Source organism: Cucumis sativus, unplaced genomic scaffold, assembly GCF_000004075.3.
Source record: "Cucumis sativus cultivar 9930 unplaced genomic scaffold, Cucumber_9930_V3 scaffold117, whole genome shotgun sequence".
In the NCBI taxonomy this organism is placed as follows: domain Eukaryota; kingdom Viridiplantae; phylum Streptophyta; class Magnoliopsida; order Cucurbitales; family Cucurbitaceae; genus Cucumis; species Cucumis sativus.
The window spans coordinates 7,310-23,939 of NW_022279523.1; the positions used below are offsets into that span (position 1 = coordinate 7,310).

General features: G+C 35.3%; 1 protein-coding gene and 4 long non-coding RNA genes across 5 annotated transcripts; 4 read left to right on the forward strand and 1 right to left on the reverse strand.

Annotated features, from left to right (window-relative positions):
- The first annotated feature begins 2,441 nt into the window (after positions 1-2,441).
- LOC116405555 lies at positions 2,442-4,341 on the forward strand. Its single transcript, XR_004218672.1, has 2 exons — positions 2,442-3,395; positions 4,116-4,341. It is a non-coding gene; the product is annotated as an uncharacterized LOC116405555 (long non-coding RNA).
- Positions 4,342-5,916: 1,575 nt separating this feature from the next.
- LOC116405552 lies at positions 5,917-6,826 on the reverse strand. Its single transcript, XM_031889509.1, has 3 exons — positions 6,692-6,826; positions 6,337-6,512; positions 5,917-6,243 (listed from the first exon to the last, which is right to left on the reverse strand). Exons 1-3 carry the CDS (start codon positions 6,806-6,808, stop codon positions 6,231-6,233), a joined length of 306 nt encoding a protein of 101 aa, XP_031745369.1. The 5' UTR covers positions 6,809-6,826; the 3' UTR covers positions 5,917-6,230.
- Positions 6,827-12,351: 5,525 nt separating this feature from the next.
- On the forward strand, positions 12,352-13,286 carry LOC116405554. The gene is made up of 2 exons (XR_004218671.1): positions 12,352-13,153; positions 13,246-13,286. It is a non-coding gene; the product is annotated as an uncharacterized LOC116405554 (long non-coding RNA).
- An 852-nt stretch (positions 13,287-14,138) lies between these two features.
- Positions 14,139-14,470, forward strand: LOC116405556. Its single transcript, XR_004218673.1, has 2 exons — positions 14,139-14,169; positions 14,274-14,470. It is a non-coding gene; the product is annotated as an uncharacterized LOC116405556 (long non-coding RNA).
- Positions 14,471-14,667: 197 nt separating this feature from the next.
- LOC116405557 lies at positions 14,668-15,870 on the forward strand. Its single transcript, XR_004218674.1, has 2 exons — positions 14,668-15,325; positions 15,677-15,870. It is a non-coding gene; the product is annotated as an uncharacterized LOC116405557 (long non-coding RNA).
- Positions 15,871-16,630: the final 760 nt, after the last annotated feature.

Genomic DNA, 16,630 nt, shown 5'->3' on the forward strand with positions numbered 1-16,630 from the left:
TTTCTTTGATCGTATGATTTCAAGTGAATTTTACTATATTTTGTGTCAATCCACGGTCTCTTTGTCAAAAACTAATGACTTCAACTTAGTTATAAAAGTTGGGTCGTTACGACAAAATTTAAGTATTAATGTAAGAATTATGTACTTCTTCATTATAAAGATCGATAGTTTAAAGTTTTTGACGAAAATTTACATGGAATTACACGATCAGTTACCATTATCAATTACACGATAAGAAGAGCGAGTTGTGGATGCTATGAAAATACATTTATGAACATGACTGTTCATTGAATACTAGTTGTCACATGCAAGCTTCTTCAACAGTAATTGACAGTTGCTTGATAGATGAGTTCAGGTTCATGTCTACTGATCGTTTCATTCCAAAAGCAATTGTGCATAAGGCATGTACAAATCTTGGAGTTAATATAAGTTAGCAGAAAGCTTGGAGGCCAAAAGAACACATAGTAAAGATATTAAAAGGTGACACAGTTAAATCATACATGTTGATTCCAAGGTTCTTTGATAAATTGGTTAAATCTATCTCAGGTATAATGAGTTTCATATATAGAATGATGACATCAAATTGTGTAGACAGTGTAAATTTAGTTTTTAAAGATCTTAGAGAACTACCTGTAGCTACCATGCTTAGTTCAATTAGAGATGTATTGCAAAAGTGGTTTGATGAAAGAAGTAAAGCTACTTTTACAATGAAGAGTTGTTTGACTTCTTGGGCTGAGAACGTGTTGCATTTAGAATAAAATCAAGAATTTTATTGGTAAGGTTTTTTTTTTTTAATGTTTGTATCTCAGGTAGATATAAATAGATTGCTATTTTTGTCTATCGATAGAGAAATATAACAATTTATGTGTGTTTGTTTCAGATAGATAGAGATAGATAGCTATCAATGTCTATTTGTCTCTATTTGTGCATGCTTTTTTTTTTTTTAATTTTTCTATATTTGTTTTATGTATTAGGTTGATCCAATTAGTATGACTAAATACAAAGTAATGGATGATACAAAATGATAATGTGATTCATTTATATTGGTTCTAATTTGAAATATTCAAATTTATTTTGGAAATTAGTATAATTAGTATAATATACAGTGATACATTATAATATAAAGTTTATATGTTAATGAAACTTTATTATATAAATTTAATTTAGTTATGAGATAAAGTTATATTAGAATATGATTCAAATTTAACTTAAGTTAAATATAAAATATTTAATTTAGTTATTAATTAATTAATAGTTTAGTTTAATATTATTTAATTAAATTTGATTTAATTAAATTAATATAAAACTATAAGGTATTGGAGAGATATTCATTCAATAAGATTTAAATGAAATATTAATTAAATATGATTTAATTAATTATTAACTAATTGATTAATGGTTAATTAGATAGTTGATTTGAAACTTCTATTAATTTAATATTTTTTAAGTTAATAGAATCCTATGATTTTCTCTTACCCCGTCTCCTACTCAATGAAAGAAAGAGAGTTATAAATATGTAGAAGAAAAACAGCTTTTCTTAACCAAAATAAAATCGATGATTTTCTTTTATGCAAAATAGATTGTAACGACCTAATTTTTCGAATTAAGCTGAAGTTATTACTTTAAAACTAGATTCGTCCTTTAACCATAAGACTTTATAATTTAAAAAAATATATTTTTTAACAACATTAAAGAGTTTTTATTCGGGCTCTATTTCAAATAAAATTTTGAAAGTGTAAAAGTATCGATAATAAAGAAAGTTCAAGAACATAAAAGTCGTTCAATCATGAAACCCAAAACAGTCTCAATTACTAAAGAAACCAAAATAAAAAAAATATAAAGTATAAGCAATTTGAAGGACATTTCCCTATGGCAGTTTCGCGGAAAAAGATTAAACATAAAAGGGTGAGTATAAACATACCCAGTAAGAGACCCACTACTGATCTTGTTAGAAGAAAAATAAAATTGTTAACTTCCTATTGGAGGTGCCCTGCACTTTAAAAGTCTTGTGATCATGTAGAAATACACATAATCAGTCCAATGCCCTAAAGGACACAAATATTAGTCTAGTGCTCTTCAGAAAGCACATGTAAGTCTAGTGCTTTCGAAGAATGCACATATCAGTCTATTGCTCTCGAAGAATGCACATGTCATTCTAGTGCTCTCGAAGAATGCACAACAGGTGGTGATCCCGTAGGACACCTGCAAGGCACACTACCCAATCGACAAAGCTAACAATTTTCCCTTAGTCCGTTATAAACATTTAATCAATCCATTCCTAGTATAGTCAAACTACTTCATCATTGTAAAGCCCCAAAGGTAAAAATATATATATATATACATTTTTTTATTTTTTTATATATTTTTATTTAATTTAAATAAAAAGAAAAGAAAAAGAAAATTCTTTATTATATATTTTTTTTTCTTTTCTTTTTTCTTTTTCTTTTCTTTTTCTTTTCTTTTCTCTCTTCTCCTTCCTCCCCGTGCGCCCTTCCCCTTCTCTCCGTTCGCAGCTCAGCAACCGCCGCCGCAGCCCAGCAACCGCCACCCCGAGACTTCTCTTCTTTCGTTTCTCTTTCTCTTTCTCTTTTCTTCTTCCGCCCAGCGCCGCGACCGACCCCCATCCGTTCGCAGCAACCGCCGACCTCCATTCCTCTTCTCCTTCCGTTCGCAGCAAGCCGCCGACCATCTTCCGCCGGCCATCTCCTTCTTCTCTTCTCCTCTCCGCTCCGTCCAAACCCAGCCTCACCGCCGCGTCTCCCCTACTGAAGCCGAACGCCCGATCTGCCGTCTCCATCTCCGGTTCACAAAGCAACCTTGCAGCAGTCGTCCCGCGCGCCGATCTGCCGTCTCCATCTCCGGTTCGCGAAGCAACCTTGCAGCAGTCGTCCCGCGCGCCGATCTGCCGTCTCCATCGCCGGTTCTGTCTCCGTCGAAGCCACGGTTCTGCAACCGTCTCCGCCGGTTCTGTCTCCGTCGACCACGCTCCTCGCTCACAACCGCCGCTCCACCTGCTATCAACGTCGGCCGACTAGTTGCTGTAACCGTTCAGATTTACTGTAACCGTTCAGATTTGTTGTAACCGTTCAGATTCGCGGTCTGTTCGCGCGACGGTCTCCATCCGTGAAGCTCAGCCGCCACGTTCCCTTTGGCCGATCGCTGACCGACCCACACTTAGGATTTTTGCTGCGAGTTCGACATTCGTGCGTTGAGGTGTTGGGAGTAACGTTAGGCTCCCTTACATTCAAAACCTGTTTGTGAATTGTTGAAGGTTCAGTTCGCCAATATATCGGTGAGTTGGAACTTACGTTGAGGAAAGTAAGTGACATATGTATCGTGATGCTTAGGATTGTTTCGAGGACGTTAGTTGATTAAGGAGCTTCCCTAACTTTGAGGTAAGGGATTTTCTACTGGACTCACTTATGACTGTGAATTGTATGTGTTAAATGTATACTGTGGATTGACTGAAAATATATATGAATGCATATGAATTGAAGTAGACTTGACGTCGAATGTATATCGTGATTGTCATGGAATATATATATAAGTGTGTGTATGTGGACAGGACGAAGATTGTAGATTGTGTTTGTATGAGATGCAGATGTGAACTTGTGATTTTCGTTTAGATTGGGTGTACGTTACGTTAAAGTATGACTGTGTGCTGATGAACTGAGGGGTGTGTTGACTGTATAGTTTGATTGACTGATGTATTAGCATATTATTGACAGACATATGACTGAAGTAAAATAAGTTGACTGTTAGGACGTTGAAAGAAAGAACTTTGTGTTTTGAAGTAATTGAAAGATGGATTGAATGGAATGAGGGGAAAATTGTTAGATTGTATTGGGATGTGTACCTTGTAGGTGTCCCACGGAATCACCAATTTATTGTGCACCTTCGGGAGCATTAGACTGATATGTGTTTCTTCAGAACACTAGACTGATATGTACGTCCCTCGGGGCGTTAGACTGAGATGTGTATCCTACGGGATCACAAGACTGCGACTGTACATGGTGTCCCAATAGAACGTTAACAATTTATTTTCCCCTGACGGGACAGTAGAGGGTCTCTTACTGAGTATTTAAATACTCACCCTTCTTATGTTTAATTTTCAGGCAAAGGTAATAAAAGCGGCAAACCGGCGAGGGGCAGGAAGGAAGCGTGACTGCCATAGGAAATATGTTGTTTGCTTCCGCTTATGGGTTCTTGTGAGGTTTAAGATGAATTGAAAGTTTGCTTACAAACGTTTATTGTAAATAGTATTGTTTTTATGTTTTCTTAAATGTTTGAAATTCAGGCCTGACTTAAAGATGTTTTTAAATTAGCTTACGTTTTGTTTTATATTAATCAAAGTCTTTTATTTGTAAAAAAAATTAATGACCTCGACTTACTTAGAAAAGTTGGGTCGTTACAATCATATCATCAATCCAACTTAACACACTTACGTTCAATCTATTCAATCTATCACAAAATCAGTTGATACTATAACAACACACCAGACAGTCAAGATATATATATATACATAACACCTTTCTCAGTTTACAAATACATTATCCATCGTATCTACTTCTATACTAGTCTGGCATAATATACATTTGTCATCATATCTACTTCTACATATTTGGTAAACCATACTAAGTCCAGAGATCCAAACAGTCAACACATTTCAAAACTTTCAAAGAGTCCAGTAATAGAAACCCCTTACTTTAATGTTACTTAAATTTCTCGAACGAAGGAAACCTAATACTAAGAATATGGAACTCAATTACTTTCACAATACTTTCTTTCATTTAATTTCCTCAATGTAAATTCTAGCTTATCAAAGTATTGGCGAATCGAACTCCAACAAATCTACAATTTAGTTGTGAATCCAAAGAACTCAAACGCTAACTTCAAGAATCAATTAACAATTTAACTAATTATCCAAAACTACAACCCAAGGATAATTACAATGTAAAACCACCACACTCACCAATACAACTTACCACAAAAATCCCAAAAATTAGAGTAAAATGGGGGCAACAACTTCGAATAACTGGAATCGACGCGTGTAATAGATCAGATCTAATCAACAAACAAAAACAAACTTCAGCTTACAACCCATGGCTGGAAGGTGAAGAGCCGCGCGACGGCACTTCAACAGACGTGACGGGCTCAGGTCTGGTCGACGACTGCTTCAACTAAGTAACAACGCCGGTGAGATGATAGGTCAATCGGTGACGCTCCTCGTCACCTGGAGCAGAATGTGGTGGCGCGAACGTCGAAGGAGCTACGCGCGAATGAATCACAGCTTGGCTGGAAAACAGAGGTGAGACGCGATGCCGAGAGTTCGAACTCACGACGAACGGTGCTTCGGCTTCAACGGAGACGAAGGGATCGGTGACGACGTGGCCGGCTGACGTCCAAGAGTAATATAAAATGGCTAAGGGAGGCAGGTGGCGGTGGGCACGGGGAAGAGGAAGAGTGAAGGAGAAAGAGATGGGGTTGCACGTGAATCAATAAAGAATTGATATTTTAAATTAATAATAACATTAATTCTATTATTATTATTATTATTTAACCTTTAGTATTAGTATATTTTTTCATAAAAGCCCCCTTCACTTCCTGCTAAATCCACACCACAACCAAATTCCTTAAAATCTTAATAAAATTTAAAAAATTTAGCTTGAGAGAAATACCTTGATATTGGGGGTGTTACATAGTTTCTCTCTAAATTTTTTTTTTCATTCCAATTGTTTTCCACAAACCAATCTCATCTTCGAAGATAGGAAGGTCTCCAACGGGTGGTGTCCCCAATTCGGTGGATTATAGATTCAAAGACGTCAACAAGAGTAAGTTCTATGAATCTTTTAATTTAAAAGCATATTTAGTTCTTTATTTAGAACTTTGATTCTAAATATTGTCAATGTACTGGTATTTTGGAATTTTCAAATTAAAATTGATGAATGGTTTTGTAAAGTCTTTCACTGCCAAGAGCTTTTATCCCTTTAGGGCACACATACCAATTAAACTAATGCAAGACCTTTGACAGTAGTTAATGGTAGCATCTCACAAAGTGGAAGTGGTTGGCTTACCAACGGAAGATTTTCAATCATTTCTAGCAGTCCCTTTTCTGTTTGAGTATGACCTTCCATATTTTCTGCTATATTACTTATAGTTAATATCAAATGTGCATCTCTGCCATATATGCTAATATCACTGCCTGACTACTCTTGATGTTGAGGCGTTGTTCATTTTTGTTCCCTACACAGAAAAGAAAAAAAATTATTGTTGTTTATTTATAATCTAAGCAATTTTAAACAATATAAAGCGGTAACTAATGAATTAAACACTAACTGTTGAGTTTCTACAGTAGATTCTTGAAGATGTGACTCTTGAACAAATGGATTCTCATGGATGATCACATGTTTGTTATTTTGATGGTCATCATTCTTGTCCAGATTGTGATGACTAGAATCATCACGAAGATCATCATACATGTTGTTAATATCATCAAACAATTGATTCTGGTTCTAGTATAGAAAGAAAAAAGGATAATAAAAAAAATAGTTACAAAATGATCGTGTATCCTTAAGCAAACAATCGTGTAGAATATCTAAACGGTTGTTTTACCAAGGGTGATCGATATTTCAGATGGGATATGCGATCGTTCATATATGTGATATGCGATCGTGTAAAGATATATCAAAACCTTTGTTCTGTCAGAAGTCGTGCTAAGAAGAGTTGAAAGCTTGTAATAAGATCCATCAAAACTGAAAGATTTTACATCAACACGTTCCTGACACAGTACTGCAGTATCAATGAGCATCAAATTACGTGAGATACATATTAGAAAATATCTAACTGCTTAGTTAATTTTTTATGGACATCAAATCACCTTTTTTTCAAGCTTAAGGAAGGAAATGTCGGCACTATATATGTCAGAGTTGTGCATTGCAATGGAAGTGCCAACACGAGGTGATACATGTGTGTCTTTCTGGGATGTAAATGCCACTCCCCGACTAGGACCAGCATAGTCTTAGGGAGAAACCATGCTAGGAATTGGAGTTGTGTCCTCAATTTCTTCAAGGACTTGAGCATTTCTTCTTACACTAGAATGTCTCTTGTTCAGAGAGTTTATAGGATTTCTCAAGGCCATTTTTGCATACTTAACAGCTCTTGACAACGGTAGAGAGTCTAAATCTACACTTTCAGGGGCTTCCAACTCCACCACTCGCTGAGCCAAAGATAGAGACGAATCATTAATGATCCAGTAAGCAACATGAAACCTTGTAATTTTGGGGTCAATGGTAGTCCCTCCCATTACTAGCTCAACACTCAAACGGAGTCTCCTGTATAAAATATAAAATAATACAGACACAAATAGTGAATGAAATCTTGTGACGTAACAAACATAAATTTTATGTATACTACAATTTGACTAAATATTGAACAAGAAAGCCCAAGGGAATACACAAAAATCCAACGTTTTTAGGGGTCAATTTGAAAAATGGCAAAACTACTTTTTCTTTTCAATTTTAGCAAACAACAGTTTTTGCACGTGCATGGTATTTTATAAAATACCAAAATATTCACATTCTCCAACTATAACTATTTTGTTCTTACATTATAATTAATTTATGTTATGTATTTATCAACTTTTAATTAATTTTTACTTGAAATAGATACATCAACTCATATCATAACTTTTCTCTTAAAATCTCGGGACTCAACTAATTGATTCAACATTTTAATAACATTATTCAATCTTACTAATTTCAAAATAACCTAATTGAATTTGAATTTCAAAATAACCAAATTGAATTTCAAAATTTCAAAATTATTAATTTTTAGAATTTGAGAATCTCAACGATAGATTTTATATTAAAATAACCTTATCTCAAAATAATTTTAATGACTTGAATATCAAGATAATTAAATTATTATTTTAAAATTGAAAGAAAAGCACAAAAAGCGCACACGCCCACTCACGTACACACGCACGCGCGCGTATACGCACACACACCCACACGCACACGCACAAACGCGCACACGTGGACACTCACACCCACGCACACGTAGACACACACACCCACGCACACGTGGACACGTGCATACGCACACACGTACGCACTCGCGCACACGCACTGCACACACGCACATATGCACAAAGATGTATAAATGAATTAAAATTAAAAAATAACTACAATAATTGTGTTTAGAAAGACTTTTAAGCCATGTTCATTTGACTTAATAACGTTAATTAAATTATAATTTCTATCAATATTGGTTTAAAAGTGTCGTTAGTGTAATTATTTCAATATAATGCAGTCTTATCCAATTTTACGAACAAAAAACAAGTCGAATATGTACCAGTAGAGGCACACTCTTTGTCATAAGAGATATAGCAACGTGTTTATGGGTCATTTTGAAAAATGGCAAAACTACTTTTTCTTTTAAATTTTAGCAAATAGAATTTTTTGCACGTGTGCATGATATTTTATAAAATACCAAAATATTCACCTTCTCAAACAGTAATTATTTCGTTTCTACGTTGTAATTAATTTATGTTATGCATTTATTAGCTTTTAATTATTTTTTACCTGAAAAAGATACATACATCATAACTTTTTTCTTAATATCTCGGGACTCAACTAATTGATTCAAGATTTTAATTTTATTCAATCTTACTAATTTCAAAATAACCTAATTAAATTTCAATTTCAAAATAACAAAATTATTATTTTTCGAAATTTGAGAATCTCAACGATAGATTTTGTATCAAAATAACTTTAATTGAATTTCAAAATTAAAAAATATCAACTTGTACACTATCTTTATTCTCAAAATAACATTAATGACTTGAATATCAAGATAATTGAATTATTATTTTAAAATTGGGAGAAATTTTACATTAACAAATATCAACTTGTTCGCACACAAGCACACGCGCACACGTGCACAACACACGCACACGCACGCACACACACCCATCCACACACGCACACGCACGCGCACATATGCACACACGCACAAAGATGTGTAAATTAATTAAAGTTAAAAAACAAATACATTAATTATGTGTAGAAAGAGTTTTAAACCATGTTCATTTGACTTAATAACATTTATTAAATTATAATTTCTATCAATATTGGCTTAAAACTGTCATTCGTGTAATTATTTCAATATAATGCGGTCTTATCCAATTTTACCAACAAAAAAAAAATCGAATATGGATCAGTAGATCTACACTCTTTGTCATAAGAGACATAACAACGTTTTTAGGGGTCATTTTGAAAAATGACAAAACTACTTTTTCCTTTGAATTTTAGCAACTAGCATTTTTTGCACGTGCATGGTATTTTATAAAATACCAAAATATCAACATTCTTCAACTGTAATTATTTCGTTTCTACATTGTAATTAATTTATGTTATGCATTTATCAGCTTTTAATTATCTTTTACTTGAAATAGATATATCAACTCATATCATAATATTTTTCTTAATATCTCGAGACTCAACTAATTAATTCAACATATTAATAACTTTATTCAATCATACTAATTTCAAAATAACCTAATTAAATTTGAATTTCAAAATAACAAAATTGAATTTCAAAATAACAAAATTATTATTTTTCGAAATTTGAGAGTCTCAACGATAGATTTTGTATTAAAATAACCTTAATTGAATTTCAAAATTAAAAAATATCAACCTGTTCACTATCTTTATCTCAAAATAACATTAATGCCTTGAATATCATGATAATTAAATTATTATTTTAAAATTGGAAGAAACTCAACATTAAAAAATATTAACTTGTTCGCACACAAGCATAGAAGCACTGCGCACACACGTACACATGCACACTTACACACACGCGTCCACACGCACACCTACACATAGACACCCACAGACGCACGAACGCACGCACACACACATGCACACGCGCACGCATGCACACACACACACCTATCCACACGCGCACAAGCACACACACATGCACAAACGCACACACGCGTACGCACAAACGCACACACGTAAACACATACGCACACGCACACAAACACGCACGCGCGAGCACACCCACACACACCCAAGCACACACGCAATAGCCCGTGCACACACACGCACGCACAAACACATACAAACATGCACACACCCACACACACATGCACACGGACACTCGCACGAACACACGCACATACACATACGCACACCTACCTACACGCGCACACGTACACACGCACATATGCATAAAGATGTATAAATGAGTTAAAATTTAAAACAACTACATTAATTGTGTTTAGAAGGACTTTTAAACCATGTTCATTTGACTTAATAACATTAATTAAACTATAATTTCTACCAATATTGGCTTAAAAGTGTCATTCGTGTAATTATTTCAATATAATGCGATTTTATCCAATTCTATTAGCAACAAACATGTCGAATATGAACCAGTAGATATACACTCTGTCATAAGAGATATAGCAACATTTTTATGGGTCATTTTGAAAAATGGCAAAACTATTTTTTTTGTTAATTTTAGCAAATAACATTTTTTGCACGTGCATAATATTTTATAAAATACCAAAATATCCACATTCTCCAACTAAAATTATCTTGTTTCTATATTGTAATTAATTTATATTATGCATTTATCAGCTTTTAATTATTTTTTACCTGAAAAAGATACATAAACTCATATCATACTTTTTTCTTAATATCTCGGGACTCAACTAATGGATTCAAGACTTCAACTTTATTTAATCTTACTAATTTCAAAATAACCTAATTGAATTTGAATTTCAAAATAACCAAATTGAATTTCAAAATAACAAAATTATTATTTTTCAGAATATGATAATCTCAGCAATAGATTTTGTATCAAAATAACTTTAACTGAATTTCAAAATTAAAAAATATCAACTTATTCACTATCTTTATCTCACAATAATATTAATGGCTTGAATATCAAGATAATTAAATTATTGTTTTAAAATTGGGAGAAACTCAACATTAAAAAATATCAACTTATTCACACACAATCACACACGCACACACATACATACACTTGCACGCGCGTGCACCCATACACGCACACACACACAAACACACACATGCACACGCACACCAAACCGTACGCACACAAATGCACACGGAAACACGCACACACCTACTCACGTACACATGTATGTGCGCATACACACACCCAAGCACACGTGGACATGCGCACACACGAGCGCACACACACACGCCTACTAATGGTTCAATTTCATCGATAGTTCCTATTTTTGCTGACAGTTATTTTTTGCCATCGATAGAGGATCTTCCGACAGACCTACCTGACGGTGTGTGTTGACAACTTAATTTCGTTAGCAAAAGAAAAGTTGATTAGTTTTTGAAGATTTACTGACGATATTTTTCATCGACAAAGGGTAAATTTCTTGTAGTGCATGTACATCAAACATATCGAATTTGTTAAGTGTACCAATGAAGTATATAACAAGTTTATTAGTGGTGTATCAAGTGTATCAAACTTATAAGTGAAGTTCTTTAAGTGTATCAAACTAATCAAGTGTATCAAGGTCTCAGGGGTATCAAGTGTATCAAGAAGAATCAAGTGTAACGAGAAGTATTATGTGGAACGAGAAGTATTATGTGTATGAAGATGTTTCAGGTGTGTATCAAAAAGTATCGAGTGTATCAATGAGTACCGAGTGCATGAATTGAATCTATCAAATGTATCAAGTGTATCAGTAAGAAGTATCAAGTGTATCAAGGGGTATTAGGTGTATCAGACGTGTATAAGGTGTATCAAATGTACATCAATAACGAGGGTATTTGTGACATTTTACCTCTTGATGTGTGAGTTGGTCTTTGTTTTTGTCATTTTCTCAAATAATAAAGTATGTGTTCTATGGATTTAATTATTATAACTTATTTTGCCATTTTCGCAAGTGTCCCTTAATTGTAATACATATATATGTGACATAATCTAATCAAACTAACTCATAAATGGACTTAATGTATCAAGAGGTATTAGGTGTATCAGACGTGTATAAGGTGTATCAAATGTACATCAATAACGAGAGCATTTGTGACATTTTACCTCTTGATGTGTGAGTTGGTGTAACGCCCCAAACTCGAAGGTATTTTATTTTAAGAGATTTTTTCGATTTGTACAATATTTATTGTTTTGAAGAAAATATGTTGAAGGGGGGGGGGGGGGGGAAAGAAGATTTGAAAATGTGATAATATAATTATTATATATTATTTATTTATATTTTAGTTTTATTATTTAGTTTAAATAAAAGAAAAGAAAAAGAAATTTTATTATATATATATTTATTTATATTTTAGTTTTATTTTTATTATTTAAATAAAAGAAAAGAAAAAAGAAAATTTTCCTTCCTTCTTCCTCCCGTGCGTCCTCCATCCCTTTCTCCTTCCCGTACCCTAGCAGCCGCACATCCCTCTCTTCTCCGTTCACCCAGTCGGCCACACAAGCTGCCGGTCGTTTCTTCTTCTTCTTTCCGGTCGTCTTCCTTTTCTCCTTCGGATCGAAACCGCCGCGCCCATTCGCTCACAACCGCCGTGCCTCTCCGCTCACAACCGTCGTGCCTCCCTCGGAAAGCAAATCGTCGTCCAGATCTGCATCGCCGAGCCGTCTAGGTCCTCGCCGCCGCATGTGCTTCACCCTTGCAGTTCGCCATAACCCAGATCCGTCGCTGCAATCGTCGATCGGTTCGTGAAGCAAGCCGTACGCGTCACCTTGCAGCAGTCGTCCAGATCTGCGTCGTCGTGCCCATTCCTTTCCTCTCCGTTCGTGAAGACCTGCTGCGCAATCTCTGCCTCCGTCGAAGCCAAGCCCAGCCGCCGCCCATTCCTTTCTCCTCCGTTTTCTGCACTGCCGCGCGACTCTCCGACCGCGTCTGTCTTCACCTTCGTGAAGCCGTCGACGCATACATCTCGTGAAGTCATACACGGATCCAAGCCGATCTCTTCCTAAATTACGTGTCCCTCTGCTCGTTGTAAGACGGAGTTACGATTTGAAGCCGATTTTCTTTTCCAGTTGAGTCGCATTCAGTGTTGCTCTATTTACAGCCGCTTGATTCGTTCTTGATTGTCATTTTTGCCTCGCCGTGAACCATTGGGCTCATATTTGGGTAAGAACAAGTTATGGTTTTTGTTGGTTTCTTGGTTTTTGTTGAATGCTGCCATTGGATTTAATTGTTGGCGAAATGCTTAATTCTTGAAGGTACATCTTGATTCAGTGAGCGAATCTTTGATTTTCCAAAAGGTTGAAGTGGACTTGATTTTCCACTTCTTGGATAAGTTGTGGAATTTACATATTGGGTAATTTGAATGGTTGAAACTATTTAGAAAGATGTTGATTTTATGATTGATTATGTTTAGGATTTGATTCATTGGATTTAGTAGATTGAACAACTTGCATAAAAGTGAGGTAAGGGATTTTATTTTCTACTGGACTCACCTATGCTTTTAAATTGTAATGTTAGTCACCTCTGATTGAGTAAATGTGTTGAGACAATATATATATATACGTATGGATGTAGGTTCGGTGTTGAATGTATACTGTGGATGACTGAAAATATATATATACACATGGATTGAAGTAGACTTGATGTTGAATGCATATTGTGATTGTCTTGGAATATATATATATGTGTGTGGATGTAGACAGGACGACAATTGTAGATTGTGTTTGTATGAGATGCGGATGTGAACTTGTGATTGTCGTTTAGACTGGGTGTACGTTATACTAAAGTATGACTGTGTGCTGGTGAACTGAGAGGCGTTATGACTATATAGTTTGATTGACTGACGTATTAGTATGTTACTGACAGACATTGGGCTAAAGTGAGATAAGTTGAGTGAAAGAACTTTATATTTTGAAGTAGCTGAAAGATGGTACGAATGGATTGAGGGGAAAAATTGTTAGCTTTTATTGGGATGTGTGCCTTGTAGGTGTCCCACGGGATCACCAATTATTCTGCACCTTCAGGAGCATTAGACTGATATGTGTTTCTGCAGAACACTACACTGAAATGTACGTCCCTCAGGGCGTTAGACTGAAATGTGCATCCTACGGGATCACAAGACTGCGACCGTACAGGGTGTCCCAATAGAATGTGGGATCACAAGACTGCGACCGTACAAGGTGTCCCAATAGAATGTTAACAATTTATTTTTCCCCTGACGGGACCAGTAGAGGGTCTCTTATTGGGTATTTTTATACTCACCCTTCTTATGTTTAATTTTCAGGCAAAAGTAATAAAGGCGGCAAACCGGCGAGGGGCAGGAAGGAAGTGTGATTGCCATAGGAAATGTGTTATTTTGCTTCCGCTTATTGTTTTTTTTAGGTTTAAGACGTTGTATTGAAACTTAGCTTACAAACTTTTATTTGTAAATAGTACTTTTTTTAAGTTTTTGGAATATTTGAAAATCAGGCCTGACTTAAAGTTGTTTTTCAATTGGCTTACATTTCATTTTGTATCAACCAAAGTTTTTGTCAAAAATTAACGACCTCGACTTACCTAGAAAAGTTGGGTCGTTACAGTTGGTCTTTGTTTTTGTCACTTTCTCAAATAATAAAGTATGTGTTCTATGGACTTAATTATTATAACTTATTTTGCCACTTTCGCAAGTGTCCCTTAATTGTAATACATGTATATGTGACATAATCTAATCAAACTAACTCATAAATGGACTTAATCGATCTCATGGACCACAAATTCTTCAATTACTTGCAAATTTGGTGAGTTCCTTCAAACGGTGGGCGAAGAGCTTAATTTTGAGAGAGAGGAAAAGTCGTGAAGAGTATTTGCGAGAGAGGGGGAACGTCGCCAGAGAGCATTTGCGAGAGAGCTAAAGACAGTGACGATGTGGGATGAAGTAAGGTTTTTTTCGGTCATTGTTCACAAGTGGGATGAAAGCTTCGAATTATTTGTTTTAAATCAAAAAGCGTATGATTGAAGGAAAACATTGATTTTTTATTAGGGTAATTTTTAATGACACATAATTTATGCCATTATTTACGATGCGAAAATTTTGTCAAGAAAACTCAATTTGTGTCACAAAAAATTTTGTATTTTTATTTTTAACGACACATTTTATTCCCTCATATCCCTTTTTCTTGATTTCAAGTGTCATTAAAACTTATATTTCTAAATAAATTTATTCGACGAAAGTGGCTAGATTGGTGGGTTTGACGGCGAAGGCTTGTTGTGGGAGCAATGACAACAGTGGTTGGAGTGTGGAATCGACGACGGCAAGTGGCAAAAAATTGGAGGGCAAGGGTTCTTCATAACCACTTGGTAGCCCACTTCGAACTTTTTTGAAATTTGAGGTTTTTTCATTTGAAAATGTTTTTAATGAGAAAAAAATTGTTAATTAATTACGCAAAAATTGGTTTGAAATAAATTAAATTGTGTCAATATGATTGTTTTAAGAAATAATCCATATTTTTATTTTCAACAACACAATGTACCTCATCTCACCTCTTTTTTCTTTTATTTTCAACGACACAATGTCTTGATTAAAATCCATTTTTCTAGTAGTGACTGAAAAAAAAACTGGACAAAATCATAATATCTTTGATAATTAAATCACCAGTTGGTCTCTTACTGGGTATTTTTATACTCACCCTTCTTATGTTTAATTTTCAGGCAAATGTAATAAAGGCGGCAAACCGGCGAGGGGCAGGAAGGAAGCGTGATTGCCATAGGAAATGTGTTATTTTGCTTCCGCTTATTGTTTTTTTTTTAGGTTTAAGACGTTGTATTGAAATTTAGCTTACAAACTTTTATTTGTAAATAGTACTTTTTTTAAGTTTTTGGAATATTTGAAAATCAGGCTTGACTTAAAGTTGTTTTTCAATTGGCTTACATTTCATTTTGTATCAACCAAAGTCTTTTGTCAAAAATTAACGACCTCGACTTACCTAGAAAAGTTGGGTCGTTACAGTTGGTATCAGAGCCTAAGTTTTAGGTTCTGTAGACTTACTTACGATGTAAGTCTATGTTTTATGTCCCTTTGCCTAACGCGACCCTTCGTCTCTCGTCAGGTATGCTTTATGCTTATATGTATGGTTTATTTGCATGACTTTGCCTAAATTAAACTAGATTGCATGACGATAAAGACTTGCTTATGCTTATGATTAAGACTTTTTAAAGAGTGTTGTTGGTGGATAATAGGAATTATGCCGCCAAAGAGAGGTGTACGTAGAGGAGGTCGTAGAGGCCGGGGTAGAGGAGCAGGTCGTAATCAACCTACTGAGGGTCAAGCTGAATAGCGAATTCCTACTGCACCCGTGACTCATGTTGAGTTTGCTGCACTGTCTGCTCACATGGAGCAGAGGTTCACGGAGCTTATGACGGCTATAGCTCAGAACCAGCAGGCACCTGCAGTTCCACTTGCACCTGTGGTTCCCCCTGTAGCAGCAGCTCCACCTGCACCAGCAGCCCCTCCTGCGCAAGGATTGGCTGCACAACAGCCGTAGACATTACCGAACCAACTTTCTGCTGAGGCGAAACATTTGAGGGACTTTAGGAAATATGACCCTCAGACGTTTGATGGGTCACTAGAGGATCCTACTAAAGCTGAGTTGGGGTTGTCCTCTG

Coding starts and splice junctions, on each gene's coding strand:
- LOC116405552 (XM_031889509.1), bottom strand. CDS start 6,808: ATGCTCATTGATACTGCAGTACTGTGTCAGGAACGTGTTGATGTAAAA. Junction 6,513..6,691: donor CGACTTCTGACAGAACAAAG/GTTTTGATATAT, acceptor TTTCTATACTAG/AACCAGAATCAATTGTTTGA.